General features: G+C 47.1%; 1 protein-coding gene and 1 non-coding gene across 4 annotated transcripts in view; one reads left to right on the top strand and one right to left on the bottom strand.

Moving 5' to 3' along the window:
- Positions 1-1,258: 1,258 nt before the first annotated feature.
- Positions 1,259-17,203, bottom strand: part of SLC25A27 (solute carrier family 25 member 27) — a 30,730-nt gene continuing 14,785 nt past the window's right edge. Inside the window, exons 4-9 of one of the 3 annotated variants that reach the window (XM_090031348.1) lie at positions 14,517-14,639; positions 13,633-13,745; positions 12,865-12,949; positions 10,714-10,806; positions 10,113-10,215; positions 1,259-3,109 (exon numbers count right to left, since the gene is read on the bottom strand). In XM_090031348.1, the coding sequence (XP_089887474.1) occupies positions 3,038-3,109; positions 10,113-10,215; positions 10,714-10,806; positions 12,865-12,949; positions 13,633-13,745; positions 14,517-14,639 (589 nt within the window). In that variant the 3' untranslated portion in view covers positions 1,259-3,037. Of the gene's footprint in view, positions 3,110-10,112; positions 10,216-10,635; positions 10,807-12,864; positions 12,950-13,632; positions 13,746-14,516; positions 14,640-17,203 lie in introns of all 3 variants that reach the window. The other 2 variants (XM_090031349.1, XR_016439772.1) reach the window with 2 other exon arrangements.
- Positions 1,850-1,922, top strand: TRNAT-UGU (transfer RNA threonine (anticodon UGU)). The gene has a single exon. It is a non-coding gene; the product is annotated as a tRNA-Thr (tRNA).

Raw genomic sequence — 17,203 nt, 5'->3', positions numbered from 1 at the left:
GTTTTGAAGCGCAGTGCTTTCTGTAACTTCTGTCCGTGCTGCAGGAGCCATGGGCAGGTGCCCCGCCGTGCAGCAATCTGACACCAAAAATATCCTGGACCCTTTACCACAGTAAACCTGCAACTCTCAACTGGGGCGCCGCAGAGCCCTGCCGTGCCTTGCAATCCTGCCAAGGGTGCCGCATAAGGTTAGTGCTGCTAAGTGGGCAAGCATGATAAACCCAGGGACAAACCCATGATAAACCCAGGGATAAACCAAGCAAGATAAACCCAGGGATTTGACATCAAAATCCAGAGTGTTAAAACCATTTGGCCATGTAGTAATCCTGAGGAATTGCTCTATTTTCTGTAGTCAAAAGACAAGTGAAAGCTAAGAGCTGTTTTTTTCCAGGGGGTGCCTGGAGTCTAAAAAAGGTTGATGGTGGTCTAAACAAACCCCCAAAAAGTGTAATGCAATTATTCCAAAAAGTGTTAGCTGCAATTTTGGTAAGAAGGACAAGCAATAAATATGAACTTAGGCCAAAGTGATCAAAATAAACAACCAGTTGTCACCCCTGCTAAGAGCACCAAGTCAACAGGAGTTACAGTTGCTTAGCATTACTGGGCATTAGTTAACCTCTTCAAGGTTTCCAAATCTGCATATAGGTCCCCCTCTATAATTGAAAGCACTGGCCTTAATGTTTATGACAAGTCCTCAAAATTAAATGCATCAGATGTGTAAGAGACAATTTTTTGTAATTATAAAAATGCTTAGTTCTTGCAGTGGTATTAAACACTGGGCTTCTTCATTAAATATTTTATGCTCAGGCTGAAATTTTATATCAGGAGATAAACAGACTTTTTAAAAATCAAAATGCAGTTCTATAGTTAGAATGACTATAACAGTGACACCAGCTTAGTGAGTGGATCAGGCGCTTGTTTATACAAATAGCTAGGTCTACCAGACTGTCAGAATTGCACTGAAGGTCTAACTGAGAGCAATTTTTTGTCTAACTATACTTTATTACTAGCAATGATGTACAAAAAGGAGAAACATGGGCTGAGTTTGCAGAAGTGGAGAAAACACTTAAGAAAACATTTGACCTGCTAAATTAGTGACAATGCCATTGTTACAGAGCAATTCGTAGCAGACTTGCACTTTGTGTTCCAGCACACAGCCCAATCATCCTGCAGCCACAACTCATGCCTACATTGTAGTCTCATGATGTGACATCTGAGCTGCGTCTGCTTCCCTGGACTAGCCAAACTGTGGAGCAAAGACAGTAGCACAGTGTGTAAAAGCCCATCAGGGACCCCCAGTATTTAATCAGGTGGTTGAATCCCATGCAGCCATGTCTTTATAGCTTTGTAACCCAAGCTAGCTCTGTTTAAGTAGTAGCTCAGGTATACTGACCCCAGCTATACCTTCACCTGTTCACTGCAGCATAGACCTGCATCAGGTGGCTGATTTCTACGCAATCCAAGCAGCTTTGGAATTATTGCATGCTCTTACTGCATGATGATCTGAAATTTCCATGTATTCTGAGTAAGATACTAAAAAAGCTGAAAGTTTGGTGAAAAAAAACCAACCCAAATTCTGCCTCTGTGTTCTTCAGGCAGGCACAGTACCTTTCCAAACAAAGCTCTGATGGTACAAATTAATTTTGACTTGGGTCACAACTGGGATTCTTAAGACAGCATGCTAATAAGGGTGAAATTCATCAAAAGGCAGCAAGTGTTACATGTCTGCTGTTCATTTACCTCTGCCCAGGAGTGAGTTTCTAGTACGGCAGTCACACAAAGAAAGTACACATGTATTGGGAACAAAGCTGAGTTTATCAAAAGGAGAAGAAAAAAAAAAAAAAAGAAGTGGCTCTATAGCTCAGTGGTTAGAGTACTGGTCTTGTAAATCAGTGGTCCTGAGTTCAAGCCTCACTGGAGCCTTCACCTTACCCTTTAGGGCTGGACTTGATCTTTAATAAGCAAGGCTAAGTACATGCTCTCTTGTGTTTGTAGGCGCATCACAAGCATGTTGGGGGAGGTTATACTTCCTCTCTATCCAGCATTGGCAAGGCTGCAGCTTGAGTACTGCATCCAGTTGTCTTCAGCAGAAGACTGGATGTATATTTGGCTGGGGCGATATGATCTCGGCACCCATTCCTGCCCAGGGTAGGGGCTTGGACCTGATGATATGTTTAGGCCACTTCCGACCCTAAGTACTATGATCAAAGTACAGTAAAATCTCCGGTAACCGGCACCTTCCAAGCTGGCATTCTCAGTTTCTCTGAGCCCCCATGGCCCGGGGCAAAGCAGCCTGCACTGCCAAGCCCCCATGGCCTGGGGGCATAACAGGCTGCGCCGGGCCCACAGGGAGGGGCAGCTATGCTGCGGGAGGGGCAGCACTCCCATCACACCCGGATGTGGTGGGAGAAGCAGTGGCCCAAACAGCCAAGGACACCTGCTTGGGCCGCTCATTTAATATTTTGTTATCCAGCATCCTCCATTCCCTGGGGATGCCAGATAACAGAGCTTTTACTGTATTCTACTTGTTATATAAAACGTACCCTGAAGTCAGGGCTACAGCAGTGGTAGTCTAATTGCATTCACCTGTTACAGTTCTTAGTAACCAATGCTTGGTTGCTAAGACGTTATCAACATTTATGAGGGGATAAGTAGTTAGTACATTTTCTTTTTGTGTGTGGATGGGTATAATACTAATGACAGGCTCCAAATGAATGACTGGAGTCCTTTATTTATCCAAAGAATACACACTGTGCAGCAGCACATCTCCCAGCATGGCTGATGTTTACTACCAAGTGAAGCAGCATTTTTTCCCCTAATGGACACTTGCTCTATGAACCCACCAGTTTAGTTCACATATCGTCATCTGCCAAACAGCAATCAGCGGGTAGCATTAAATGACTACTAAAGGGGATTGATCTTGAGGTGTGATACTACTACCAGTTAATTGCTCTCTGGTGAAGTACTGTTAATTGTTGAGCTACTGGATTTGTAATTCTTCATCTGTTTTATGACTCAGGGCATGATTTCAAAAGATTTTAAAACGAACTAACTCCACAGATCCTTCTGATTTGTTCATAAGTGAGCCAGAACACCAATGACCATGGAGCCTGCAAAAGCAACCACAGAAAGGATAAATGACAGAACAAAAGTTGTGTTTTTATGAAGAAGGATAAACAGTATTAAACTGTTTTTATCTCAGGTAGATTATAAAGCCTTTTAGGGATGATGTCCTTATGTATTTTAAGTGGAGCCAGGAGCCTTACCTGTAGTTAAGGTGACCTGATGCTTTTCATAAGACCCTCTTTTCAGTTTGACAACACTTAGGACCTTCCTTGTTTGGTGTTTGCTTCCAGCAGATTTTGTTTTTTGTCGGGAGGGGAGGGAGGCGGGGAATAAGTCTTGAAAACACCTGAACTATCTCTGCCTAACATTAGGGGCAGATATCATTTTATTCATGTTAAAAAAAAATCCTTACAACTGTTCAGCTGATAAGCTTTGGAGCAAAGGACAGCTATCTGGCAGTAATTGTGTCAGGGAGTACCTTTTGATCTTTCTATCAGAAATGGCCCAGATTTGCCATTTGAAACCGGTCTAGTAGCATATGCTAAGCCCCTGTATATTCCAACAGGACTGGACATGCTCTAACCCAGTAGTACTCTCACCTCTGGCCCACGAGGCTATGTCATCCTGCCTGTGGAGCTCTCCTTGAGGTCAGAAATGTGGTGGTCAGGGAATGATGGCAGCGTTAATTGATGCTGGCCTGCAGCCACATTTCCAGACCCCCTGGGCCAGATGATGTGAGCTGTGCGCTAGATCACGCAGGTACACAGCACCAGGCAGGTACGTGGACAGATCCAGCATGCACGACCAGGCCAGCACACCAAAATTTACCTTCAGACTGATCCCACATACTAACTCAGTGCTGGATCCAAGCTGCATACCAGCCCATTACCACTCATTTGCTTGGAGGAGCTAGAAGGCTGAATGCTGCTGCTCTAGCCTAGAGGCTAAGCAAGACTCTTTGCAACTGGCTGTTCCTACTAGGTGCTGCAAGTCACTGTGAGGCTGGGCACATGAAAAAAAAAAAAAACACACTCAGGTAGGCTCTGGAGCGGTGAGAGATGCGCGGGTGAAGCCCGCTGCGCCCCCACTCCCCCGAAGCCCCCCAGACACCCCCTCAGCAGCCGCCGAGCCCCCTGCCGACCCCCAGCACAGCCGGAGGTAAGCGGGCTCGTGGTGGGAAGGGGTTAACTCCTTGCTTGCTGGGAGGAGGCCGCTGCCTGGTGCTGGGCCGGGTCAAGCCCCCGCCCAGGCCCCTACTTGGCCTAGCCCCACAGGGAGCCCCGCGACCGGAGCCGCGCGAACAGGCTGCGTAAACAGGCGCCCGAGTTAGCGCAGAGTTCGCGCAGGGGAGGGCGCGGGACGGCACGAGACCCTGACTGCGACCGCCCCCCCAGCCTTAGCCAGCCCCAGCCATAGCCAGCCTACCAGAGGCATGACACGGATGGGCACGCGCCACACCCCGAGGGTCCCCTCGGGCTCTGCGGCCCCTCCACTGGGCACCTCAGAGACGGCCACCCAGACGGAGTCCATGGTTCCGGGCTCCATGCAGACGGAGCCCCTGGCTCTTGGCTGTGGGGGCTGCCTGTCCCTTTTTCAGGCTCTGGGGCCCGGGAGCATGGCCACCTCCCCTTGCGGGGTCTGCTCCCTACTGGGGTCTCTGGCGCGCCAGCTGGAGGAGCTCCAGGCCACAGTCCAGAGACTGCGTGCCATCAGGGACTGCGAGCAGGAGATAGACTCCTACTGCCAGGCCCTTCTCCCCCAGGAGCCGCAGGGGAGAGCTCTGTCTCCCTCCGCAACTAAGGAGGACTCTGGGACCTCCCGCTCTGCCCAGTCAGGGGCATGGACCAAGGTGGTCAAGGGCCCCAAGGCCCGCCGCACCAAGGCCCCTGCCCCGCCGGAGCTTAGCAACAGGTTCGAACCTCTTGCAGCCCCAGTAGAGCCCACGCAGTTGCCAGCTCCCACAGGCAACCCAGGCTCGACCGCAGCTACTGGCCCCACTCTCCCCAAGACAAAGTGTAAGGTGTTTGTTGTGGGAGACTCCATCCTGCGGGGCACTGAGGGGCAATCTGCTGCCCCGACCCCTTAGCCTGGGAAGTCTGCTGCTTCCCGGGGGCCCGCATCTGAGACATTGCGGAGAGGATCCCGCAGCTCCTCCGGCCCACAGACCACTACCCCATGCTCCTTATTCATGTGGGCACCAATGACACGGCTCGGAGCACCCCCAGCCAGGTCATGAGGCGCTACAGGGAGTTGGGAGAGGGGCTTACGGGTCTGGGAGCTCAGGTGGTGTTTTCGTCGACCCTCCCAGTCTCGGGCTATGGGCTGAGGAGGGAGAGGTGGATCCACGCGGTGAACCACAGACTGCGGCGCTGGTGTTATCGGGAAGGCTTTGGCTTCCATGACCACAGCCCGCTCTTTGCAGAGAGAGGCAGCGAGCTGCTGGGAAGAGATGGCCTCCACCTCTCTCCCCTGGGGAGGAGGCTCTTCTCAGCCAGGCTGGCTGACCTGCTCCACCAGGCTTTAAACTAAGCCTGCTGGGGGATGGGGGGACTACTGCCCCTGCTGGCCCGCTGAATGGCCCTTGCAAAGCCAGCGGACCAAGGCACTTAAGGGGGCACTTAAGGGAGCCCACCCCTGCCCCAGCCCTGGCACAATCTGTGGGCAAGGCAAGAGCCCCCAAGGGCACACTTGCCTGCCTGTACACTAATGCCAGGAGCCTGGGCAACAAGCAGGACGAGCTCATCCTCCTGCTCAGTGCAAAGAAATATGATGTCATTGGGATAACAGAGACCTGGTGGGACTCCACCCATGACTGGACCACGGGGATAGAGGGCTATACCCTATACAGGAGGGATCGTGTTGACAAAAGGGGTGGGGGTGTGAAGGAAAGCTACATGTCCCTGCAAGATGATGTTGGCGACCGGCATGGACAGCTAGAGACCCTCTGGGTAAAAATTCATGGGGAATTTGGCACAGGGGACACAACGGTTGGAGTCTACTACAGACCTCCCACTCAAAGTCCCGAGCTTGACCAGGAGTTCGCCTGGGAACTGACTGAGGCCGCTTGCTCCAGGACCTTGGTTGTCATGGGTGACTTCAATTACCCGGACATCTCGTGGGAAGATCACTCAGCTAAATCTGAGCGGGCGCAAAGCTTTCTCTCGTGCGTGGATGACCTCTACCTGACTCAAGAAGTCTATGGGCCAACGAGAGGCAAAGCGCTGCTTGACCTGGTACTGGCTACGGGGGACGACCTAATCGGCGACCTAGTGATTGATGGGAAGTTGGGTGACAGCGACCACGAGCTGATCACCTTCGCTGTCCGCCGTAAAGCTGGCAAGTCAGTCAGCAACACAGAAGTCCTTGACTTCAGAAAAGCCGGCTTTGACAAGCTCAAGAGGCTAGTCGGTCAGGCCCTCAGGGACCGTGACCCCAAGGAGATGGGAGTTCAAGAAGAGTGGTTGCTTCTCAAGGAAGCGATCCTCAGTGCACAAGCTAAATCTATTCCAACAAGGAGGAAAGGCAGCAAGAAGGCACAACAGCCCCCCTGGCTCTCCAGAGACCTAGCGGACCTACTGTGGCTAAAAAGGAAAGCCTACAAAGGATGGAGGACGGGATTCACCTCCAAGGAGGATTACTCCGCGCTGGTCCGGTCCTGCAGGGACCAAACCAGGAAAGCCAAGGCTGCAACTGAACTCCAACTAGCTTCAGGCATCAAGGACAACAAAAAGTCCTTTTTCAGATATGTTGGGAGCCGGAGGAAAAGCAAGGGCAATGTTGGACCCCTGCTAAACCAGATGGGGCAACTGACAACTGATGCCCAGGAAAAAGCCAACCTATTAAATAGGTACTTTGCGTCGGTCTTTCATCAGTCACACGGGACGCCCATGCCTGCTATGGGACAGGGAAATCTGGGTGAGGGGAATCCCCTACCCTCCATCAATGCTGACCTCGTGAAGGAACACCTTGAGAAGCTGGATACCTTCAAGTCAGCCGGCCCTGACAATCTGCACCCCAGGATACTCAAGGAGCTGGCGAGCGTCATAGCCCAGCCCCTGGCACGGATCTTTGAAAACTCCTGGCGCTCTGGTGTAGTGCCCGAAGACTGGAAGAAGGCCAATGTGGTGCGGATCTTCAAGAAAGGGAGGAGAGTGGATCCGGCTAACTACAGGCCCATTAGCCTGACTTCTATCCTGGGGAAGATCCTAGAAAAGTTTATTAAGGAGGCCATCCTTGAGGGACTGGCCCAGGCTAACATTCTAAGGGACAGCCAGCACGGGTTTGTTGCGGGTAGGTCTTGTTTGACCAATCTTATTTCCTTCTATGACCAGGTGACCTATCACCTGGACAAGGGAGAAGAGATTGATGTCATATATCTTGACTTCAAAAAAGCTTTTGATCTGGTATCCCATGATCACCTCTTGGCCAAACTGCCCAGTTGTGGCCTTGGCTCCACCACGATCCGCTGGCTGGGAAATTGGCTTCGTGGTTGGACCCAGAGGGTTGTGATTCATGGCAGTCACTCATCATGGTGCCCTGTGACCAGTGGGGTCCCTCAAGGCTCTGTCCTGGGAGCCATACTGTTCAACATCTTCATTAACGATGTGGACATTGGAGTCAGGAGTGGACTGGCCAAGTTCGCCGATGACACCAAACTTTGGGGCAAAGCATCCACGCCAGAAGAGTGATCCAGGCTGACCTGGACAAGCTCAGCAAATGGGCAGACGAGAACCTCATGGTGTTTAACACCGAAAAATGCAAGGTTCTCCACCTTGGGAGGAAAAACCTGCAGCACCCGTATAGGTTTGGCAGTGCTACGTTGGTTAGCACTACAGAAGAAAAAGACTTGGGGGTCATCATTGACCACAAGATGAACATGAGCCTGCAATGCAATGCTGCGGCTAGTAAAGCGACCAAAATGCTGGTGTGCATCCATAGATGCTTCTCGAGCAAATCCCGGGACGTCATTCTCCCCTCGTACTTGGCCTTGGTGAGGCCACAGCTGGAGTACTGCGTCCAGTTTTGGGCTCCACAATTCAAAAAGGATGTGGAGAGGCTCGAGAGAGTCCAGAGGAGAGCCACGCGCATGATCAGAGGTCAGGAAAACAGATCTTACGATGACAGGCTGAGAGCCATGGGACTCTTTAGCCTGGAAAAGCGTAGGCTCAGGGGTGATCTGATGGCCACCTATAAGTTTATCAGGGGTGACCACCAGGATCTGGGGGAACGTCTGTTCACCAGAGCGCCCCGAGGGATGACGAGGTCGAACGGTCACAAACTCCTGCAAGACCGTTTCAGGCTGGACATAAGGAAGAATTTCTTTACTGTCCGAGCCCCCAAGGTCTGGAACAGTCTGCCAGCGGAGGTGGTTCAAGCACCTACATTGAACACCTTCAAGAATAAATTGGATGCTTATCTTGCTGGGATCCTATGACCCCAGCTGACTTCCTGCCCTTTGGGCAGGGGGCTGGACTCGATGATCTCCCGAGGTCCCTTCCAGCCCTGATGTCTATGAAATCTATGAACTGCCAGCAGGGAGACCCTTTCCTGTGCTCCCCTGACAGTAACTAAGCACCATGCAGGAAGAAGCTGTCTTATTTGAATGCAAAGGAGACAAGAACCTGACCTGAAGCACAGAAGTAAAAAAAAACATATTCAGACAATAATGATGGTGGTAGAGAGTGCAAAACTGGGTGCTGAGGAAAGGAAGTAGAGAGAGACTGAAGAAAGCAAAGCAGTTATTTTGGAATGATAATGATAAGGTGTTTCCATGGATAGCTATAGTCATTCAGCTATAGCTATATTAGTTACTTCCCCATGGCATGTAATTTGAGATAAGTGAAGGCAGTCAGGCACTTGCTGTACAAGCACAAAGCGTACCTCAGTCTTGACCTGCCACATCGTTCTCTTGAACAGAACATTGACAGTCACGTAGCCTGCAGGCATGTTTGGTGATGTGGATCTATCTAATGGGTTTATGTTGCCTGTCATCGAGGTATTTAATTAAAGAGATTATACTTTCACAATTAGTGGCATACCTTTTAAGCCCAGAGGTAAAGGTAGAAGTGTGCTAATTCAATTCATCTAGAGAACATCAAGTTAGGTTTAAGTCTTATGACAGTATGCCATGTTAGTCTTTTGTAGGCCTTACTGGAGCATTGATCCATATATATACTATTCACCAAAGGCTTTGCTAAAAAAATTGATGTAAGTTGACCTAACCAGCAAACCTTAGTGATGTGTGAACTCCTCACATAAATCCTGGCACGTGGGCCAGATGGGTATTCCTACCAAGAGATGGGGGGGGAAGATGGTGGTACAAGGTACAGGATAGTCCAGGACAAGGTTGGAATGGGAAGCAAACTCCTGGTACAAGAGAGTTTGAGATATTCAAGATGCAGATGGAATGCAATATGCAATTTGTTTTGATCATCATATAAAAGGAGAATTGGAAGTCAGGGGAACTATAGTGGCCTAGGGGAGGCTGCATGGTGTTGTGCCAACTCCCTTGTCACAGGTGCAAATGCATTAACTCCTGGTCTGATGTACTTGTTAGGCCAAAACATGTTAAGGCTGTGCTTGCAGACAATAAATCTGTCCAAATCTTTGCCACCAAGACGAACCTCTGGTCATTCTTTAAGACAAGATTGGTGTTAGAATCTCCTGGTTGTGACTCTTATCGACACCGTAGTTCTTGAGACTTCAACAACAATGACACATGAAAACCACCTGATGACAAGTCTTTCTGACCAAGTTAGTCTCTAAAGTGCCCCACCCCCCTCTGCCTGACATAGCAGATGTGAGAAAGGACAACAAAACAGGCACTTCAGTGTCAGAACTGCTGGAAAAAGTTCCATGCTAGTCCACGTTCTAGGCTTTGATTCTGCAAGATGTTGAGAACCTCTAACAAAACTGCTAATGAACTAAAGCTCCTAATGAAAGTACTTGGCACCTGTCAGGATAAGGTCTTAGTGTCTGGAAAGAACTTTCAGAGTTTGTCATCCAGAGTTATACAACTATAAACAGATAACTGCAAATAACATTTACCATTCGCATCCAGGTTGGTATGAAGCCTTTGTAAAGAGACATAAATCCTTCACCTTGTATTGTTCGAATCAAGCAGTCTGTAGAGGACTTATAGAGTAAGCTTCTAGCAAGGAGAAACAGAAATAAAGCAAAGGTTACAAATACAAAAAGCAGACAGCATTAAATGACTGTTAGCCCTCTCTACCCCTTGCAGCCCTCCTCCTCCCCTCCCTGCAACTACAAGCAATTTTTATAACTTCAATGAATGGTTAAACTTAAAAATAAGATCCCAGCCATTTATATCTCTATATATCTATAGATAGATATAGATAGCTATAGATCTATATCTGTATATAGATATCCCCACCATAATCAATTACATTTAATCAGCTATTAATTAATTCCAGTAAATAAAAAGTCTGTTAGCATAGTTTTGGACTATCCCTACCAAAAAGCTTTTATATGCACAAGAAGCCACCAAAGCAATCAGAAAAAATGTCAAGTAGAGAACTGATCCAAATCCCAATTAATAAGAACCTTTCACCTGATTTCATGGTGGGGGGAAATTTGGACCTCAAATTATTGCTGAAGTCAAGAAACATCCTCTCGGAAAGATCCGTACCTTCCCACTTCATCTCTTGGCTGGTTCATTATCCTGGTTTTGACTACATCGGCTGGAGTTCCCAGAATAGCAGCTACCAGGCCAGAACATCCACTATCAACAAAAACGGTATGTGAAGAATCCACATGTACACACATGCCCACATGCACAGCGCACATAGATATGCCACCTCCATTCAGCCACTGGGAACTCAGTTACAAGAATAAGATGTTTTACGATTGTTGTCATTAAACCACAAGTACAATTCCTCATAATTCTTAGATAATTTGAAAAATCCATGATCAATTTGTAGCTGAAAAATATACCCTGAGAAGTTATGAAATCTCCATCCTTGGAAGTTTTAAAGAGCAGGGTAGACAGACACTAGACTGAAATGATTTAGTCAGGGACTATTTTGCTTTCAGCTGGAGGCTGAATTAGATGACCTACTGAGGTCCCTTTCAGCTCTACTTTTCTGTTATTCTATGATAAATTAACATGGATTTCTCACTCAGGACAAAATCGGCAGAAGTTGTCCCAGGCCTGTCTCTTCAAATCTCTCCTCAGCAGTAGTTGCCCTTGGTACAATCCTTAAAATACAGCTGGAAATTTTGCAGGCTTTTGTAGTGTGGTCCACGTCTATAGGACTTCATGTACAAATGCATGCTCTTGTACAAAGGGAAATAGAAATGCTGTAAAAAATCATGCTTTAATGGTTCTATAGAATGAAAAATACATGCTAATTCATAAGGACAGTATTTCTTAGTGTGTCAGAAGGCAAATGAATAGAACAAAGTAGATGGGATACTGAAAGGCATCCAGTGTAAATTAGCATAGTTACATTGACTAATGGAGTTATGCTGATTGATACCAGCAGGATTCTGGCCCACCGCTAACAACTCCCAGAAGCACAACCAATCCCAGAGTTCAGAGTAATTAATTCTGGATGTGTTTGGTGCAATCAAAGCAACTGTGGTAGTGACTGGAAAGCACAAGAGATTATATATGTATTATCAGAACAATGGTCTGTTTAGCTAGGGCCCAGTTTGACAGAATCAGGTACTATAGAAGAAGATATAAAAGAGTCATAATGGACCAAAAATAGGGGAGAGGCAAAGTTTCTCTTTCATTTCCGGACTGGTTATTGACTTATATGCTGAAGCATAAGGGCTGATATCCCTCTCTTTTACTGACTGGCAAAACAAAACTAGACAGGGACAAAACACTAGAAAAATCTAGGGAAGGAAAAAATCTGTGCAGAGATGAAGTCACAGATTACCAGGCCCTATGTTTTGCTGCTGTAAACTGGCATAACCTCACTGAAGTTAGGGCACTTTTCACCAGCTGCAGATCTGGCTCCAAATTGTGTCAGAGCTGAGAAGCAGGGGGAAGGGACAGTTTAAGGGCCGATGTCTGCTCCTATTCCAGCTCCTTGAGGGCAGAACGTTTTGTTTACATGATCAGAGAATTTGAGGTTTTTACTAGTCTGCTCTGTAATAATTTAAATAATGCCTTTCAGGCTCAGATCAAGTATGGGTGGAACTGATACTGAACCGAAATGGATACTGAACTAAGACTGGGTATTTAATAACTTAAGTGTCATCTAGCACTTTCATCTGTCAGTCTTGAAGTATAATTCTCTCTCTTTACAGTATGGGTAAATGAAACAAAGTAGAAAAGCATCTTATCCCAGAATTACATAGCAAGTCAGTGACAGACCTGGACCTATGTATACAAGCCATTTCTCTCTACTCTCAGTCATATTTACCAGAGCATGGCTGCCTCCAAAGAAGCAGTAATTGGAAGGCAAAGAGACAGCAGTGTAATTGCCCTAAAAACACTCAATAATTAGCCTGGGGTTAATACTTTATGAATTTATTGCCAGTTTAATACAACAACAAAGTACTCCTATTATGGATGCAGCAACAAAGCAGTAGTCCTTTGTACCTGCTTAAAAAGCCCCCCTGAAATGAAACAAACTACTGTAAAAGTGCAGTTTGGTTGATGTAGCTCTGTGTGCATCAGGGGCTTTAGCTGCCCCAGATGGGTCACTCAGAGATTGCACCTCTTCACAGTTGTGACTGAGACAGCCATGCCAACAAACACTGGTAGTATAGCCACAGGCTAAGGATGGTCTTGTTCAGTGTGTGAGGGGAGAATAAAAGCAGATACCTGGCTATGCTGTGAGTCACGCTGTTGTCCTGAAGTGGTGTGTTCCGTAGTAGGAAGTGTTTTACTGAATCATAAGTGGTCAGATCTACAATGGATATCAGAGAAGCATGATGAAAAGTTGTATGGAATCAGGGTTCGTTAGCAATTTGGGAGATAAAGACCTGGGACTAACTCCACTGACTAGATGAGTACCGCTGTTCTGGCAGGCACTCTGCTCCCCTTTCCACTTGCCATCAGCTTCAACTACAACTTTCTCTCCATTTCTCCCCACCTGTATCATAAAGACGGGTGAGCATGCATACACTCTACTGTGTAATCTTCTCTCCACTGCAAAACCACAACTCCCCCTTCCTGCTTAACCTTAATCCACATTACACTGATAAGATTACTATTTTTCCTTTCTGTAACTTTTCATTGATATGTTATCCTCATTCTGGATAAAGTGATAGTAGGAGTCTAAGCTGGAGAGCTGGAAGGAAAGCTGGAAGGAGATACAAGGTAAAGCGTCCGGAATTTAAATGAAAATCAGCAGTCTGATAGAAACTTAATGGGAAACTTCAGAATATATCCCAGGAGTCCTGAACTTAAATGTGATGCTCTGCTGTACTAAATCATGCTGACTTTTTTGACCTTTTAAATTCATCTTCAAGCCAAATGTGTATGGTGCTAGAAGTTATATACTGGCTGACAGATGTAAATACATCCAGCCTTGGAGGAGTAAAAGAAGACTGCCACACAAGGACCTCAGGATTGGGCTAATGTATTTACCTCCCATGTTTACAAGAGCAGCTCTTTGGACATTTGGCACCCATCCTGCCCATAGGCCCCGTATTCCTCCCTCAGACAGGATCTTCACAAATGCATGGTGCACACCACGAAATCTAAAACAGGAACAACACCATCCAGCATTTTTCTGTAGCATCTCACAGGTCTTTAGACTAATTAATTTAACAAGCAAATAGAAAATCTGTTGAAGGGCAAACGTACAGTATGCGGTCCATGTTCTAGGGCAGGGTCGGCCATCTTGCCACAAGTGGCATTGGTAGTCTCTGCATGTAGCACATGGCAGAGGGGGTGGCAGAAGGCAGCACAGCAGCAGGGGGCAGAAAGCAAAACAGCAATTGGGCAGGGAGCATAGGAAAGGAAGCATAAAGCAGAACAAAAGCCCACCTGCCAAAAATATTGCCCCTGCTGTTCTAGTGGGGCTTCCTGTGCTTTCTCCAGCCCCTACCAGTTGTGCTGCTTTTAAATTTTCATGAGAATCTGTGCACTAGAAAAAGAGTATTGAACAGACAAGCTATGGAAAGTAAAATCCTCCAACTACACTGAAAAAAGATACAGCATCTGTTGACGTGATCTGAACACATAACCTCCAGACAAATATATACATGTAACATCATCAGTCCAGGCTCCTTTTAGTGAGCTGAACTTGATAGAAAAGATAAGAAAGACCTCTGATAGTTATGCATCATTTATTACATCCCCACGTGTATCTGGAAAAATGAGTCATTTAAGTTCCACATGGAGTTTTGCTCCTCTCTGAGGAGAAAATACTCAAACAGTAATGTATGTCCCACACCATAGGACAATTAGCAATGCCAAAAGAATTACCAAAGATGACAGACAAAATGCCAGTTTAAATGAGAACTCACCGTGATGGTTTCCCTTCTAGCCTTCTTCGACCTTCCATCTGCATCTGGACCTTCACCAGATCAGTTGGACTGGCAAAAAACTGACCAATGGCACCCGCTGTCATCCCTGCAACTACAGCTTTCCTGTGCAATAGTAATGAAAACCACCATTTCAGTTACCCTGCGGGATACACACACAATATGAACAACTCTGACATCACAATGCTTGTTTTCACAGGGGGAATTTATGTCTAACTAATGATTTCTGTGGCATCCTCCAGGTGAGATGAAAAATTTTAAATAACCACTAATAGTTTTGACAGCCAGAACTGAATTAATGACTGCAGCATCCACAGGTGGGTTGGTATGATCACTAACATTCAGGCCACTTTTCCTCACAGTGTTAAAGGTGGCTTGAGAATAAAGCATTTAATGTGTATCCCCAAGTCATGCTGGTTGCATTTACTAACCATACAGGCCTTCAGTGGAAGGCCAAGACAGCCAGAGGTTAATTTCTTTTTCTTTAATCCCAATTTCCTCTAACAGGTTCTTATATCTACATGGAAAGTAACTGGAAACAAATCCTTTTTAAAGCAACCAAAAATATAGACAACGCTGGGGTTTGGGAGCCATCTTTTTGGCAATCCTTCCTCGCTCCGTTCCAGGTGTTGTTACTTTCATTCTGACAATACCTGTATAACTGAGAGCAAGTAGGTATGCAGGTCATCATGCTGAGAGAAGCATCCAGCATGTTCAATGCTTCAATATGATCAAGAAGATCCATCAGACTTGTGAGTGTCTGGATCTAGTTCCATTGTGAAATCCCCCAGCAGGCCACAGTTTGCTATGTCCACAGAGCTGCAGCATGTGGTACTTTTTAGCACAGAGAGTTCCCTTTCCAGTGTTTCTTTGAGGGGGAAAAAGTTCACAGCAATAATTACACTTGCCAAAAGAAGCTGTTTTCTGAAGTAGAGAAGAATAAAAATCCTTTCAAAAATTACTCTCTATTGGCACATTGTTACTTGATTAGATTCACTTTCATAGTTTCATAGTAGCTAGAGTTGGAAGGGACCTAGGTAGATCATCTAGTCCGACCCCCTGCCTTGGCAGGAAAGAGCACCCGGGTCAGATGACCCCGGCAAGGTGCTCATCTAACTTCCTTTTAAAAATCCCCAGGCTAGGAGCCTGCACCACTTCCCCTGGAAGCCGGTTCCAGGCCCTAGCCGCCCTGACTGTGAAGTAGCGCCTCCTAATATCTAATCTAAACTTACCCTCCGCCAGCTTGTGACCGTTATTCCTGGTCACTCCTGGCAGCGCATGGGGGAACAGGGACTTCCCCAATACCTGCTGATCCCCCCTGACCAGTTTGTAGCAGGCCACAAGGTCCCCGCTTAACCTTCTCTTGTGGAGGCTAAACAGGTTCAGGTCCCGTAGCCTCTCCTCATAAGGCCTGCCCTGCTGACCCCTGATCATACGAGTGGCCCTCCTCTGGACTCTTTCCATATCGTCCACGTCCCTCTTGAAGTGTGGCGCCCAGAACTGGACGCAGTACTCCAGCTGCGGCCTGACCAGTGCCGCATAGAGGGGGAGGATCACCTCCCTGGACCTGCTCGAGATGAATCTGTGGATGCATGACAGGGTACGGTTGGCCTTCTTGACTGCCTCCCCACACTGCCGGCCCATGTTCATCGTGGAGTCAATGACGACTCCAAGATCCTTTTCCGTCTCCGTGCTGGCAAGAGGGGAGTTCCCCAACCTGTAAGTGTGGTGCCGGTTCTTCCTCCCCATGTGCAACACCTTGCACTTACCAGTGTTAAACCCCATCCTATTCTCATCCGCCCACTGTTGCAACCTGTCAAGGTCAGCTTGTAGCCTATTGCACCCTTCTAGTGCACCCACATCCCCCCACATCTTAGTGTCATCAGCAAACTTGAACAGGGTGCTTTCTACCCCGTCATCCAAGTCACTGATGAAGATGTTGAACAGCGCGGGCCCGAGGACCGAGCCCTGGGGGACCCCACTGCCCACGTCCTTCCAGGTCGAGAAGAACCCATCCACTACCACCCTCTGGGTGCGGCCCTCCAGCCAGTTAGCGACCCATTTGACTGTGTGGGCATCGACACCACAGTCTCCCAGCTTTTTGATGAGGACAGGGTGAGAGACAGTGTCGAAAGCCTTCCGGAAGTCCAGAAAGACTACATCCACAGCAACCCCTGCGTCTAATGATTTGGTGACCTGATCGTAAAAGGCCACTTTCTGCTTTTCCTTTTTCAGGATTTTCTGTAGTGCTTATTCAAACCAATATGGGGTATATCTGTATAAAGGCAAAGCTATGCTAAGACACGCTACACCCATTCCCGTCTCCAACATAGCCACTAAGTAGCTACATTGGTTCTGGCTTGCAAACAAGTTCATAAAGAGCAGGCCCAGTGTCCCATACACAGCATTTAGGTTTCCATCACAAGAGGAGACTATTTCATTTCAAAAACACCACTTTTCACTTAAGTTTTAAACAAAGTGTGCTTTACCCACATATGAAGAACATTTTTTCCAACTTAAAATTTTGATCTAAGGTTGGAATAAATGTTTGACTGAAGAAAAAATATTTGTATAAAGAGCCTAAATAGTACACATTCATAATAGAGGGATTCATTGATGATTGCTGACTTTTGCTTATTGGTGGATATCAGTGAAATCCAATCTGTGCC

Source organism: Crocodylus siamensis, chromosome 1 (assembly GCF_052110815.1).
Source record: "Crocodylus siamensis isolate JL-2025a chromosome 1, ASM5211081v1, whole genome shotgun sequence".
NCBI classification, from domain to species: domain Eukaryota; kingdom Metazoa; phylum Chordata; order Crocodylia; family Crocodylidae; genus Crocodylus; species Crocodylus siamensis.
Note: the sequence above shows the minus strand (reverse complement) of the source record. Positions and strands in the feature narration are given on the sequence as shown.